Genomic DNA, 17,064 nt, shown 5'->3' on the forward strand with positions numbered 1-17,064 from the left:
AGGAAATAGTGTTAGGGGCACTATCGGAGGTATTGATGTATTTTCCCTACAAAGTAGTTTTGTTTGGGTGTGACTTGAAATTTGTATGATTAAGAATAAGATTGTTGTCTGAATTTATTTACAAAATACCATGTACTGTATTTTATTCTACAGATTTGTTTATCAGGAAAATGTCTTTTGGCACTATATTATCACAGTTGAACTGAATTTTTGTTTTCCATGTGTCTTATTTTAATTTTTTTTTTCATTTTGATAATAATGATAACATATTATTCATGATAGTTATTAATATCACTCACTCACTAGTCTACGTTTATTGTTCCTTGTTTCCTGTTTTGCATTTAGGTATGAGATATGTGATATTATGACAAATTTAAGAATATGACACTTGTATTTTTCTAGAGAGATATTATTTAGAGATAACAGGGATATTCAACTTTAGGAGCCCAGACAAATTTTTCTTGTTCAGAATCAAGTCGAACTTTTGCGACTGTGCACGGCATGTCAGTTGTATGAAAGGCTTCCATTGATTGTGAATGGCAATGCAGCATACCAGTAACTCTGTCCATTCTTGTAAAAAGATACCCGTTAATTCAGATGTCTGGCATTGATGTGCCAACAAAACTCCAGCTGCATTATCTGAGGTTCTCTACTCGATCATGAGATTTATCATGATCTTGTTCTCTATGTATCTATTCTTCCCTCGAAACTTGCCAGAGCAGCAAGTATGGTTCTAATCTTCAAGCAGATCTTTTACTGAGTGTCTGCAAGACAGTATCAACTCATCAAATTTAGGCAACATCCATTTGCCACCCTGCAGGTGAAAGGAAAAGATGCCAGTAAAAAAAAAAGAAAGCCTGATTAAAAAAAAGTCTAAAAATAAGCCGAAGCCTAACTGATTGGAGATAGCACAGCCCATGAATGCCTTGTGGGTATGCAGGATTATATCATCCTATCTGTGGGTAGGATCTGTTTCTTCTATTCTGAATTTATACCTACAGAAGCAAGCAGCCGCAGGGCACTCCTGTAATAACAAGGACTAAATCCATTTTATGTGAGAATATGCAGTAAAATTTATCAGCTTGGATTGTATAGCAAATAGATTTCAATCCAAAAGGGGTTGAATGGTTTCTAAGAAAAAAAATGCAACAATAACAACACTAATACTTGAGTAATAATTTTAACTCACTGCTACTGACTATCTTTGCACATTGTATTTGTATGACCAGATTGAAACAAGAAAATCAGTTTTGTAGGTTTGAAAAAGTGCCAAAGAAAATAGATTTCAGCCCAGCAGGGTTTTAAATTGAAAGGTTTCTAAAAATACAAATCACTTGTGTCATTGAACTCAGTGCTGCCCACTGTCATGCATTATTGGCCACATTGAGGTCAGTTCCTAGTAGGGGTTGAATGGCAATTAGGCATGGTATGTAAGGGGTCACATCACTCATTATGGAGGACAATGATACCAGGGCAAAGGGGGAAAACCACATGATGAATTCTGTTTTTAATGGTCATCATGATTGCAAACCTTACGTACAATACAGGAAGCATGAATATTTTAGTTCTGTGGAGTACTGTATACGTAATTCCGGATTTTTTCTTGGTACTTTTATGTTCACATTTTCTGCAGTCATTATGTTAACTATATATCATTTCTGTTTACAAATATTTTGCAGACTTCCTTTTTTCCTGCACCTGCAATCACTGCGAACATACATACATGTAGTTCCGTGAACACCTCAATTTTTCTCAGACCGCAAACTTTATAATTATGCTACCATGAATGTAGTTACAGTAACAATACTTCCAACTGGAAATTATATATATTCACAAATTAATTTTTTTGCATATGAAAACCTTAAGCAGACTGTATTTTGTTGTTGCGTAGACCATATATCAACACAAACTGCACTATAGCTAACAGAAGTGTTGATATGCATGGTGATATGTATCTCAGCTCCCGTTCGATTCTCCTGGGAAAACTGTTGCTTGTGATGCCCATCTCTGATCCAGAGAAGAGACGGGCGTAACGTGGAATAAATAATAAATGAGGCATTGGCTTTAGGGTGTGAATAATAGAGACACATAGGTTATATATGAGGATGGTATTTTGCTTGTCTTTTTGTTTTGATGTTTTATCATGTGTTAGATTTGCCACCTGTGACAGTACATGTGTGTATATTCTATTATGCTTAACATGATTAACAATTAGACATACATTTATGTGGTAGAGTCCCACCCCAGTGACACTAGGGTGTTGCCTTCCCATTAACAGCTGGCCTTTTCATGTTATTAGGAACAGCACATTTCTGACCTTGTAGTGCTAAATGATAGAACACTGACACTCGATTTGGGCACCCCAGGGGAATAAGAAGACTTAAAGTTAAACAATAAGAAAATTTTATTTGAAAGATTAATGTTTATACAAGGAAGGCAAAATGGGGTTGCTACTTTCCTTTTTGCAAGGCTATTTTGTATCATAAGTTACAACCAGTATGTCCAGATCAATATTGGAAGGTCCACTAGTACTGCAGTACTGTAGAAAGCCGCCAGAGGACCCAAAATTGAATAACATAGACTAACATGATAGAGGTCTCATCAAGACCAGGCCATCTACTAAATATACAGACAATCCATATCCAAGCCTTCTTCATTTATCATATTGACGGACAGACAGACACACGCACACACAATTGCTTCCGAAAATATAACTTTCTTGGCAAAGGTAAATATTGGTTGTCTCTCCAAGCCGGAGAAGTAATTGTTTTTTTTTTTTTCATTTCACTATCATAATTTTTTCCCATGGTTTCAATTAACAGCTAATAGCACCTGTGCATATTTAGCTGTGTTTACATTTGAGAATAGATTGAGGATGCATAGGAATGAAAGCTCACGCTGGGATACATGTAGTTAATAGCAGAACATACACACTTCAAAAGCAGCTGTACTCCCAGATGACTCTTTTTGAACTGGAAGATATATGCAGCCCTCTAGATATGCATAGATTGTTATCTCTGTGTGTTTCTCCCCTTTAAAGTGTGCTCACCAAAGAGAAGTTATATATCAAAGTGGAAGGCTCTCCCTTGAGGTGTCATTTGTAAGTGCTAAATATATCAACGATTTGTCTTCCTTTAGATACTGATCTTGTTATGCAAAGATATTGTACAGTACTACTTGTGTTAGAATGTGTGTTACCTTGATGTTGGTCCCAAAGTTTCAATATAATGTGTTTACTAGTGGTATGGGGTTTCAGACTTGCTTTGGAAAATGTATCTGGAGTTGTACAAATTTCATTTATTGGCAATAGAGAGGTTTTGGAATGTACCAATGAGGCTGTTATCACGGGATGTGCATCTGTCAGTTTGATAGCAGGTGGGGTTTTTTTGCTCCACTGAGAGTGTCAGGATTTACGAAGGGATTTACACACAAAAATTTATGGCTTTTGGGAAGACACTCTGTTGGTATCCAGGGCTTGAAATACTTTTTCCTGCATATATATATATACCTGCACTGGTGAATTACCTGCACCAGACAAATATTACCTGCACCACCTAGAATTTAGGAAAAATGGATCATACTATATACTGTTCAGAAACCATTGCCAGTATTTCTTATAGCACTTCATAGCAGGTAACCTGTACAGCCTCAATTTTACCTGCACTAACCTGCATATACATGATTATATATGCGGGTGGTACATATATTTCCAGCCCTGGTATAGATTATGGAAAATCGGGGATGTACTGTAAGTGAGTGTAATCGTACAGCAGACAATCTTTAAAATAATTTCGAAAACTGAAACTTGAGTGAACGTAACCTTGACATTTGGTACTACATGTAGTCTTACATGTAGAAGTGACCTTATGTAACTGTTTGTTGTTGCTACCCATAATGTTGCCTTACGTATGTATGGCGGAAGGTAAACAATCGTAGTACGTGACAAGGGGGAGGTGTCTTGGATTGATGGAGGGGGGGGCAGTGTGCAAGTTGTAATTTAATGGAGTTTGCACTTAATTTGCTCTTCTTGTTTTAACTGAATAGAAGGAGAGTGTGAAATTAGTGTGTTACAGTCTTTTGCTAGAGGAGTAAAATATTACCTCAGCTCAAGTGTTTCAATAAAAGTTTTGATTTGGACTTGGAGAGTGTCCTTAAGTTTAAATTTATACTTGTTTTTAACTGAATTGCAGTCCTGTCAATTTCTGTCACGCCATGTGATCTTTATAGCTAAGGAACATCTAGAAAGCTTTGAAAGCACTTACTAGTACCATATCTGTCATTTGAAACAGACATAAGTTAGCACTTTCAAAACAAGGCAATCAGAGATGGGAGACTTCACGCCTTTTATTGAAGTTTTAATATACAGTACAGTACATACTGCTTTGGGTCAGAAATACATACAGACAGACTGCCATGCAGACAGACAGGCAAGGAAAAAAACAACAACAAATTGAACAATACTCTTTGAGGAGAACCATAAACAGTGAGACCTGTTGTGTATAAAGGTCTTCTGCAGGTCACCAGGTGTAAATAATGTATAAGCACGCGAGACAGTGAGGTGTGAAGAATCAGCAGTTCACACACAATAGGCCGTGTCTTTCTTGTCCTTGAGTTACTGTTGACCTTTATCTGTGCCTCAAGTATTTGCTTCTTGGAGGCATGTTGTCTCCTTGTGAACCCAGGTGTATAATCTTAAAGTGAATGTGGTCACGTTCTCCTAAAGTAGGAATAAAACATATATATATTATATATACTTGTATCAAGCAGTCGTTTACAGATGAAGAGGGTTTCAACCTCATTCATAAGAATGTAAAGGTAGAATACTGTGTACATGTATGTTTTTTAACATTAAATTGTACAGATCGTACCTAAATAGTTTGATTCCAGATAGAATTCATGTAGGTCTTGATTAAAAAAAAAACACAAAAACTAAATGATCGTAGTAGACGTACCAAGCAGACTCATAGATGACGAGGGAAGTGCAGCCTTATATTCATAAGATTAAGAAGAAGAACTAGGTCATAGCTAAATAGGTTGATTTTACTTATCATATAGGTCTTAGCTAACGTAAAAATTAAATGAATGTTACAGGTAACAATTAGTGCTTTGCTGGCGCTTTCTTTGTTATGGTGTCATAAACCAATAAAATTGATTCCTCGCGTCGCTCCAGGTGCACGTGTGACCTTTTTCACCCCTTCTCTGTGTTGATACTTTGGTCAGGAAGGACCACCTTTGGTCCCGGGTGTCAATCACGTCATTGTTCTGTACTCCTCCAGTCTAAGAGAACTTTGAGCTGTTCATAATGGCAGCAAATCGCAAGAGTTAGAAGTGACTTAAGTGACTACTTAATGCTACTTTTGCATGTCAAAATAAGAGTTCGTATCAAGGATGTTGAAACTGTAACTTTTTTGTTGCATTGTGTAATGTGTGTGTGTGCACATATTTAGAATCCCTAATAGTAGAATTAAGCTCTGACTGAGTGTTTAGAGGCACTTCATCCCACAGTGTTCCTTAGTGTGCACATCCACTACAGTCTTTAGAGAACTCTTTAAGGGCTGAATTTTGTTTGTTCCAATTAGCTTTAATTACTTGCTGTGAAATAACATTTTTGTAGTAGCAGTACAGATCATGCTGTTATAAATGCCTTTAAAAATTTGAAAAAATATCTGAACGATTTGCAAAAAAAAATTTTATGGTAAAAATATCAATGGTTTAGAAGCAAAACGTACAGAATATACATGTATCAACCTATTGGTATTTTGTCAAGGATCCATCCTTTGTGTGAGTGTATACTAGGAAATTGCAAAGACTGCCTGTGCTACTGTGTAGTGATAAAAAGAGAAAACATAAGTTTCCCGTCCAGATGGTCATTATGGGGCAGTGGCTATGGGCCATTTTCAGTCAGTTCAATCTATTCGATTCAGCAAAAGTCTGAAATGACCTTATCTGCTGCAGACTTTATTGTGGCCATGGTATTGGCTTCCTGATTAAGCTGTGATCATGTTGTTTCACCTTATGGACAGCCATATGGTCTGGCTGCAACAAATTTATTTGTTGGGTCTCAGATATTTCTGGTAAAAATTTTGGCTAGAGGGTAACAGAAGGCTAAGGTGAAAACAATGTTCAATCAAATCTGCCCAAGAAGACCAATCAGAGGAGAGATAACTATATGTGGACAGGTGGTCACTTATAGCCAGGATTCTTATTGCCTGTGTCAATGGTGGAAATATCATGTAAAAAACATACTGAGGGACCACCAAAAATAGGTACATTGGTGTTGTAGGATCACTTGTATACTGACTCTGTTTACTCCCTAATTACCGGTAGTCTAAACATGTGAGTACAGACTTCCCCTCAGACTTTGCTTCAATGTCGATGTCCCAATCTGGTATGATTTTTGTCTAAATCCGAGAACCAAGAAATTTAATTGGTTTAGCCTCTGTTATTGTACATCAATAGCTCTATTTACACACAACAGGATCATATAATTGTGGTACGCTGTATAAATCTTCGACTGAATTGGACAAACATCCCGTATCCGATTGCCAATTGGATTTTCTTTTCACCCCGTACTACTTGAGCATTTGTAGGTCAGCGTATTGTGGTCTGTCTATGGGACGGCATTTTATTGTTGTTTGTTGACGGACTGTGACGGATGCGTCCGACATTTAAATCATCATGTATTTTACATGTTATGTAATAATATGGTCGTAATTCTTATTTACATAATGCTTATGAGACTTCCACTTGATTTGCACTTTTTGTGGTCACTGAAAGGAAAGAATTGTGTGAAATTGATATGTTTCACTCTTAGTCTTAGGATATCTATTAAATCTACTGTCATTTGTCTCCATTTTGTTGAAAAATAAATGGCTTCTCCTTGGTACTAAATTTACGAATATGATGTAAATTTGATAATGTCTGTGACTCTGGCTGAGAAGTTTAGAAATTAGAAATATTAATTTTACTAATCATTTTCATTTTAATATCATACTTACTTGAACAGCTAATTTGGCAAAGTTGTGTCTGATGACATATAGCTGCATATAAGTTATAAGCTTTAGTATTTATCTAATTCTACTCAGTAACTGTCTATGGTGCTGTGGAATTTGTCCTACTCAGCTTTATGTCCAGAGTCCCCAAACAGCGGCAGGGACAGTCTGGCAGGTTTATTTGTGCCTGGCAGCCCAGCGTGTCACTGTCTACAATGGACAACACAGGGTATAATCAGCCATGTTTGTCTGACAAACTTGCAAACTGTACTTTGGCTGGCCCTGTGTTGGTTTCCAAACACTTCCACTGTTCAGCCTTGTTGGTGATGGGGTATTTATTCGGTAAGTTTGGAACAAAACGTCCCGGCGGCCCCTTACAAATTGGTCGGAAAGTGCACTGAACCGTTTAACACTGCTGTTTTATTATATCCACTTTAAATTAGGCGTTTGAAGTACTGGATGGTTGAAAGAAAAACGAGGAGTTGTAACGTGAGAAATGTTGTTTTTTGTTGATGGGTGACTATTTGGATAGCAGCTGGTTGGACTTTGCCAAGTAATTGAAGTACTTTTGCAAATATCACACTTATGTAACAACAATTCCTGGTAATGAAATGCTTATCAGATAGATTTAAGCATCATGAAACAAGGAAAATATGCATTAAGACAGTAACATGCAATTATTTGTAAAAAAAAACCCAACAATATTCTGTGTCAAACTTTCTCAAAGACTCAAGCCCATAGAAATTTTAGACGAATGTGATACAGTGTGACAGTAGAAATATTATCTTCCAACATTTTATGATTCATTAAAATTCCTGCACAAGTCTGTTCATGCACAGTGCATTTATATGAGTAGCAGCAGTAGACATCCTTCCGGATTGGTTGTAGTGCTCTAGATCTGGTGTTACGGCTGTGACTGTGTACAGCATTGTGTGTACATGAAATTGTACTTTCACAAAAGACAGCCCTGCATGTACACAAGTAGACTGCATGTATTTTGAACAACTCACTTGATAAATGCATTGCCAACAGCTACTAGTACATGTATGGCAGTGCCATTCCATTATAGGAAGTACGAAGACAAAATGCCTTTTTGTAACCCCATAGGGTGCTTCATACACTCATTACATGCAGACAATTCCATTAATGTGGTACATGAGAAGATTCCCAATGATTCCCTGCTATGGTCAGTACTGTATGAAGAGAGATTGAGATGAAGAAATCTGCCCAGCGGGTATTCACGGTGATCGGTCTGTTGATAGTTTTTCCGCTGATGAGGGGAAGAGAGTTGAAATGAAAGCATCTTTCTATGATGCAACGCCGTTGGGGTTTTACTCTTAGGTCAGGGCTCGAAAAGACTTGAAGTGTAATTGGGAAAAACTTTCTGCAAATTTAAGCTGTTGTTCTGGTATATGGCATGCAAGGCTTTTTAATGCTTTACGATTCCTTAATGACTGGTATTCTACAAATGATGACCCTGGTCTCTGTTAATAGTACATACACGTACTAGTAGGTAGGTAGGTAGGTAGGTAAGCCTTTATTTAAACTCGAAAGCTTGTTCGGTTACATATGACCGCTTTTCAATACATGTTGTTGAGAATTTGTTGTAATTCATATGTTCATGATTTGTTACTATCGAATGAGGCATAATTTCAAGACCTCAGAGTATGAATGCTAATATTAAAATTAAAGGACAGCATGCACGCAGTTATACATGTATTTTTGTATACTACAAGGAATTTGTGCAGCCTATAAATCATCATCATCATCTTTAATTTATACAGCACATACTTACTATCTGATGCATTACAGTTGCTTTGTAACTATTTTGGATGTGATACCTCATACTGTATTGAATTCAAATTTGAAAGTAAGAGTGTTTCAAATGCCCTTTGGTTCTAATCTAGGTATTCTGTCTAGACACACCAGGCTCTTACTAAGATGTAGGGAGAGAATTTACCAGTCTAGACAGCCAAAGCTGTTTTGAAATTGGTATATAGTGTTAAAAGGTTAAGGTATTACTTTTTCTTACTCTGTGAACCCCATGCATTTTACAGATTCTTTGACTAGATTCTTGTGATTGTAAATACTTCATACAGGTGGATTACTCCAGACTCCACAGTGGTTTGAATTAATAATAAAGAAATATTTCCAGAATAATTGTCTCTGTCTTGTCCAATTAAGTCAATGTTGATTCTTAGCATTTTTGAGGTGTATGTTTTGAACTGTGACATTTAAAAAAAGGGAGGTTACGCTGACAGACTTTCCGTGTTGTGTTGCAGGACTTGAGTGAGATCACTGCCCACCTGGACCCAGCAGGCACGGGGGAGATCGGCTTTGAAGACTTCTATGAAGGCATGAAGAGGATGGTTGGGGGATTCCAGTCGGATAATGACAAAGGTAAATGACTAAAATTTATCACTAAAATTTACTTGTGTTGGATCAAAAAGTGCAAAATCATCAAATGATAACTGATGTCATGGTTGATATTACTAAACTTTGAATTAAAGCCTGACCCACACAATTTTTGTTCTTGTAACTTTGACATGAAAAAAAAGGCTCCATCAAAAATGTTGCGAACACTTAAACTGTGTGTACCTTTGTTTGGTTCCGGCAGCCTGAGGTACCCTGCAGAATTATAAAACTTAAAGCTCAAACTTGGCTGGAAAGTCAGGTCCTGGACTGTGACTGTTTACTTATATCATTATTATAGTGACTTAAATTGCTGATTCAAGAAGTTTGGTAACAGTAAACCTAAAAACCAAATCCCAAAGACCAGATTGCTATATGTCTTTGGCTTAATCCCAGTTATACAAAGTCAGAGAATAATCCTTTTTGGCATGCATGACGGATGAACCAATTATCTTCCTAGATATATCAATGGATCAAGAAACCTGTAGTTGACTGTACTTGTACTTGACATTTGGAAAGTTGCCATCAAACAGTTAGTTATAGCTCTACTTAGGTCAGTGATACTTTTGAAGAACTTTTGCAGTCATTGAGAGGGCAACCATCATTTTTGAACGCACTTCTTTCTTTATATGTGTCATACACTGCCAAGCTATGCCCTCCTTGTTATTATTGAGAAACTTGGACAAATAAATACAAAGGGGTCAAAGTTTCTGAATTGTGGGATGCAAGGCAAAGTTTCTTGAGCATTTTCTGCAAAATTTTCTTTCAAAGAAGGAAAAAACTTTTAACTTGAACCTTTTATGTCTCAAGAAGATGATCGTTAGCAGATTCTTCCAGTTTTCTAATTTACACACAGTCCTGGTTGCAACATGATCAAGTAATGTTTTGTTTTTTTGATGAGTGACTCTACCAGAAAAAGGAATTGATTTTGCAGCAACCTGTTTGGTCATTTTGGACGCCTGCCAAGTTGAAAGGATTTGAAAGAGATTACTCTGTACATCCTGGCAAAAGAGCCAGGCATGGATGTGGCACATTGACAGAAAACTGAGGGTGTAATCGAAACCCCGCTCAAGCCAGCGTCCGATTGTAATTTGATAGTTCAATAAATTCTGGCAGTTACCGACTACAGGGACAAGTAATCAATAATCGCACAACGATCAGGGAACGCTCAAGTTTTATTGTATGGACAAGGTGAACATCAAGGCGGTACCATAAAAAATGATGGGGATGATATTGCACATAATGTTATGGTAACATTGGACCCTTGAGACCATCGAAGGGCCCTAACTCTGTATCGTATTTAATGTAGGGAGTTTAAGTGGCCGATAATCTTAGTCATTGCCCAAATAGCACTCATGCACTGGCAATAAAGTATTATTATAGCAATTTTTGTACTGTATATTCCATAATACATGCTTTATCCAGTGATGTATGTGTCTTAAGCTTGCATTTAATGTCCATATTTCCCAAACTTATAAAGTGGAGGCTTCGAATTCTTGACTTGAGTATAGTACCAATGATATATTATGATGCAGTTTTAAGCACACTGCATATGCAGCTGAAGCAATTTCAAAGTGTATAGATGCTACATGTAGCTGGTAATAGGCCTTTATGTTTGCTGCAATGCCCTGAGGAGAAGTGAGTTACTTACACATGTGAGGCACATAGACTTTCTACAGTAGTATTGATTTTTTTAATAACCAGACCTGGATGTAGGCTTAACTTTATGCCTTCTTGCCTGTAGTACACACATGCACACACGGGCCAGGATTAACGATATGGATATCACTTCTCAACAAAATGTCCCCAAGGCAAACTGACTTTAGTATGCACATACGAGAGGCATGGTTCTGGTACATTTCTGCACAGTGTGCAGTTTTCTAGTTTTAGTGGTACATGTGCTTGTTACTGTAAGTTATTTTATGTCCAACTCTTACATCTGCCTATGAATTTAGGTAAGTATTTCGGGTCCTGAAATAATCAAGAATATTTTTCATACCCACATAAACTTTTACTCAGTAATGTGTTTTCATGTATAAATAAAAGTTCCTAAAGCTGATATATACAGCAGCTGCTGTATACATATATGGTAATTCTGAACTCTCAGGCTTATCAAAGAAGGGAGATTTTGCCGGAAGGCAGAACTGCACAATAACAGCAGCACTTTAGCACCAAGGACAGACCAGCCATCTGTATGGCTTAGAATAAACAAACAGCAGGAATCTTAATGGAATGTTTGATAAGGCATTGGTTGTGACATGGCAAACAGTATGCAGTAGCCTCAGCTTATGAATTATTCAGATTCATATCTCCATAATGTAGGTATTAAGTTCAAGTCCTTTTGCTGAAATACTGTAAAACACTTTATTATACAATGTCATGTATGTTTGTTTTAGCAAAAGTCCTTGGTCTGAGATAAATGGACCTGTCTGTGAAACTTCTTATGTGTGCGGTGGTGGCAGATGCAGAGGATTTCTAGCAAGTCGGCAAATTATTTGTCCATGGTAATGATACAAAATGTAAGTTCGCGGTACAGAAGTGACTACAAAAACTGCAAATATGAAAGTACTGCAAAAAAAATGTAAGTTATGGGAACTTCCCGTTTTTCCAGTGCTGCATACCTAAACTGGCTGGTAGCGGTAGATCAACAGTTTGACAAAGTAACCTGTTGTCTTCAACGCTGAGAGAAACACATTCAAGCAAACAGTTAACAGAATGCTTATCTAGACCTCAGATATCTCTTATGAGAGCCCATGCTTTCCTGAGGATCTGAAATCAAAGCCACGCCCTCAGGATTTTTGTAGCAAGGATTTGCTCCCATGTATGCATGCTGCAGGTGGTGTCATAGAAGCCGCACCTTTCCAGCTCCTTATCAATTAAAGCCTGGCGCATTTTGACAGGAAGTCGAGCCAGACTCCCAGTGAGCAGATCAAACCTTCAGCCCCCCTGGCACATTTAGTTCACGTCATGTTGAGCCCATTCGCGTTGGTATGCATGCAGAGCACAAGAACCCAGATCCTACTGCTCAAACCATATTGACATTACATTGTACATGTATAATGATATTGATGTTTGTCTATAGCTGTCTAGAAGAAGTACTATACTTTTGTAGGTTATGTAAGTATGAAGACACAATGGAAAGCAAATGTATGACAATAACTGTAAAACAGGGAAATATTAGCCGAATGAAAATAACGCTAATATATATGTAGCAAGAAGCTGGAAGTGTAGTCTTTTTTAGTTTTCTTCATAGTATACAGAGGCAGTGCAATGTTAGTTTATGTTCAAATAAATGTTAGTTTATGTTCAAATAAAATGTATAAAATTGTGCATTTTGATTAACAGTCACATCTTAATTCAAAATCATTTTAGTGTTAATACATACAGTATGATCTTGACTTACCTGATTAAGCACCAGTAAAATGGAAATGATTCTTTCTCACCACTTTGCAGTGGTTTGCTTCAGGCGGCTGGCAACGTGCCTGACGTACATCAGGAGATTTATCACGGTTTATGGATGTACAATAATTCAGGGACAATGTGGCAATTGTTCACTTTGATGTACACTGCCCCTCCCCAGTAAATTTACTTGTAAGATGCACAAAGTACAGAGTCTGTGTCTTTGAGAATTTGCAAAAGGAGCAGAATAAGTACATCTATGTTGGTTTAACAGTGGTTAACTTATGCCTGAATGGGTTATATCTTAGGGCATGGAGGTAAAAAAAATCACATTAGGATAATAGGATCAGGCATGGTTCGAATTCAGGCATGATTCTGGTCTCTGGATAGTCTCAGTGTATCCAAGAACATAGATTTGTCCCGAGCATGGTTCTGGATACGTGGGGACTTTCTAGAACCTGCGCAGGGTTCTGGATAAAGCACGGTTCTGGATAAAACACGGTTCTGGATGCAACATTATTCTTGAGGCAGCGGATGAGTATGACCTTGCGGGTAGAAAGAATGGGTAGAGTGGTACGTCTCGTAATGGAGACATATCTTGATGGAAGGCCTGAACCAAATTAGGGGATTGCATGATCCGTGAAATGCAATTCTCTCAGCCTTTCATGTGTCAAAAGCTGTTTGATAATGCAAATGGAGGTCTTCACCGTCACGTCTGATGACCGCAGTTTTTTACACTACTGGTTGATGGAGCCGATCGTCATCAAATGAGGCAGCTGTGAATGGCTTGTTCCCAGCGATAGTCCTCTATTATATGCGTAACTTGGTCACGCACTGGGGACTTATCATGAGGATTATATAAGTGCCTGCCCAATCTTTCTGGGCAGATGGTGATGAATTACAGCATTAGTTGAGGTTTGAATCGTCACAAAACTGCCTAGCAGGGTACAAATGTTGTAATCTTTGTTCGGTGCCAGGTTGTCTGACTGGGGTCCATCCCCGACAACTGATTCTCATGTCCCTAAATTTTGTGGAACGGCCCCACTATTATCTTGCATTCCAGGATGCTGAACAGGATTTTCTGCCGTGACGGAGGGACTTTTACTTAGGAAAAGTTTTAATACAAAAAAGCAGAGGGATAGAGTCTTCCAGCAAGTCGGCAGAACATAATGCGCCCGTGTGAAACACGGATTTTTTACGGTTTTCTTTGGATGCTTGGTCAATGTTGCATCACATACGACATCTTTTCTGACACAACATTTGAGCTATAGGCAGAATGTCATCCTTAAAGATGCCAATATGACTGCCAAAGTGCTATGCTCAATACATTCCAGGTTTCGCGCAGACGCAGTAGGCTCTTTTTCCGTTGGCCAGGAAAGAAGTTAGTGTTACGCCATCATCGAGATGGATGTCCTTGTTTGACGTGTTGGTCTTTGAAATGCAGGCGGGATTAAGGTATCACTCCAGAGTTTCTTTTGTGTCGGAGGGAGAAATTGGTTATTGATGCGTGCAAAGCCTCTTATCTGGTCCAAACAGGTTCCTCCGAAAAATCAATCCCGGCGTGTAAAAATAACTGAATTCCGTACGCAGAGTGTGATGCGAATGTCTAATGTTTGAGTTCCATTATCTTTGAAGACCTGTTTGGCCGGCCGTAGTGCCATTAATGTAACGCAACAATGTCCTACGGGGTGTACTACAGTAGGGCTGCATCATGTGTTATCACAGGGCAGGCTTCACTGGGGGTTGATGAGAAGTTTTACTGTCGACTTGGCTCCGAACTCATGCCTGACTGTTTTACAGTGTTAGAGCACTGTAATCTTGCCTTTGTTGCACTCTTTTAAAAGCTCATGTTATTGTTATAAAATGGACTTTTATGGGATGTCAACATTTCATTGTTGACCCCATTTCTGCACACACTTTATAATAAGTAGTGTATTTGAATCTTTTGTATGTTGTTTGTGATCCCCCACTCTATAATATAATTAATGTATTAATTGGAAGCCATCGACAGGACATGTTTTTAAGTGTTTCAAAACAAAAAGATTTCAAGATTTTATTTATGGTTTACATGGGTATGTCCAATCGAGTATTTCTTTACACATACATGTTAGAGTATCACCTCTTCATGTTGAAATCCTCCCATGTGCTTGAATGCCATTGACAGAAATATTCTTTCATATGTTCCTCAATAAAACCCAATGTGGTAGTGTGCATTCATAGATAAGCTGTTTTGATGGTTTACATATTGAGCCTTAAATTCTCCACACATGAACTATAGCAAATCGGTTTTTCACCTCCTTTGTTGTCCACACATATACAATATTCTGGAAGTAAACTTAGCATCTTGTTCGCTGACAGACAATTCAAAAGCAACTTTGGCTCCATTATTATAGGATGTTCACTAAAGTGGTAACAAAACACAATGAACAGATTCATTGAACAGATACAAAATAAAACTAACTACCATTAGATAACGTTAACTTTTCAATTGTAGTAGAGATATATTTTTCGATGGAAGGTTTGTCTAGTTGCATTGGGAATATGAATTTTTACAGTGTTGAAATGTATGAAATAGGGAAATAGGTTATGGAAATATAAGAAACAGTCATTGTTAAACATAATGTAGCATTAATGGATAGAAGTGTGGAGCACCTGTAAGAGTCAGCCGCAGAACAGGTGTGAAATTATAACTCTCAACAGGTGTGGGAAAACACCTGAAACAGTCAAGAGGTGTCACCACTGCTGAACAGGTGTGAAACATGTCACCAGTGTGACCCACCTGCGACCGACCTAAGCTGGCAGGTAGGGAGGTGGCTGGAAAAGGGACCAGGTGGGAAACATTACGGCACGGGCATCAGTCAGTGAACACCGGACACACGTGCTGTGATTTACTCTGATGTTTCGCCGCAGTTCGCGCTGTGAACCTGTGATTTTCCGTACCGGAACCGGCGTAAGACGGATGTCCGCCATCAACGATGCCAATTTTGATCCACCCCCGGCTACGAGAGTATCCGCATCTGTTGGGATGATGGCTGGTGTGCTTACTGTATTGATTTTTCGGACAGGAGATTGTAGGTTTAATGACTTGGAAACGGCAGTGGGGCACCTGGGGTGGATCCGTCTTCCTTTCACAAACTGACAACCGTGGAGCAGAGACTGGTATCTCTGCATCTTTCAGTGACAACATCAGAGACGAACGTTCTCAGTGTGATGTTTCTACCTTATCTGGGCCAATCTCCGCCTTCACAACTGTAAGGTGAAGGAAAATGTCTGAGTCTGTCATGCGGGGAAAGGAAAAAGAATATTAAATCTGAAGTTGAATTTATCTTTCCTTCTGTCCTGTACTAGGCTGTAGTTCAGATATGTCTGAATCAGATTCTGGAAAATGTCTGAGCTTTTCATTGTATTGAGGAAAGAAAAAAGAGGAAAGCAAAGCTGAATGTAGCTTTTGCTATGTGCTGTAGTGTCTACTACTAGGTGTAATGTAAATATCAACGTGACGGAAAATGTCTAATCCTTGCATTGTATGAAGAAAGCAAAAACAGAATTTCTTCCCCTGCTGTATAGTTGAATAAGATTATTATATTATTGATGAATAGATTAATAAATGTTTACTACAGTGACCACTAAAGTGAACATCTCTCTAGGACTTAATGTTTAATGTGAATTGAGCATGTCTGAGGCTATTGAGGACTACAGGAACAACACAAATGTTATATATGTTGGTCAGTTTATTGATTGATTTTGTAATGAACAATGGAGGCAATAGCCTGGGAAATTAGATCTATATCCTTGCTTATCAATCAACATGACACAAAGTCATTTGTCAGGTTAAGATTTGCTATTATTTAGAATTGATGATTCTATCACACCCAGAGGGAGGTGGAAGCATAATGTTGTTTTACTGTGAATGTACAGAATGTGATGAGAGGGACAATACAATTGGTACTTAATCTTCTTAGGTTATTACTTTATGATACATATATTTGCTTAAGTCTGATGATCAGTGCAATCCTTATAGCTAATTTTGTGATGACACTTGGCAATACATACAGAAAAATGGACCTTGAAGATCAATAGAAGAAAAAATAACTCAAAATTCAAATAAGACAAGATACTGAAGATGGTTGACTAGATATGATTTAGGATCATAACATGCAATGCTCGGAGACTTATTTTAACGTTATCTCTCTACCCTTTTTGTTATTGGGTATGTCCTAAATGTAAATGTCATTTATGATGCTCAGAAAAATAAAACATC

The 17,064-nt window shown here is 37.9% G+C and overlaps 1 protein-coding gene across 3 annotated transcripts in view; it reads left to right on the forward strand.

The window, feature by feature from the left end:
• Nucleotides 1–17,064, forward strand: part of LOC109484405 (rab11 family-interacting protein 4-like) — an 87,746-nt gene that overhangs the window by 1,888 nt on the left and 68,794 nt on the right. For all 3 annotated transcript variants that reach the window (XM_019787656.1, XM_019787663.1, XM_019787671.1), the window contains exon 2: nt 9,275–9,392. In XM_019787656.1, the coding sequence (XP_019643215.1) occupies nt 9,275–9,392 (118 nt within the window). The remainder of the gene's footprint in view (nt 1–9,274; nt 9,393–17,064) is intronic.

This window comes from Branchiostoma belcheri, unplaced genomic scaffold, assembly GCF_001625305.1.
Source record: "Branchiostoma belcheri isolate BF01 breed outbred unplaced genomic scaffold, Haploidv18h27 scaffold11, whole genome shotgun sequence".
NCBI classification, from domain to species: domain Eukaryota; kingdom Metazoa; phylum Chordata; class Leptocardii; order Amphioxiformes; family Branchiostomatidae; genus Branchiostoma; species Branchiostoma belcheri.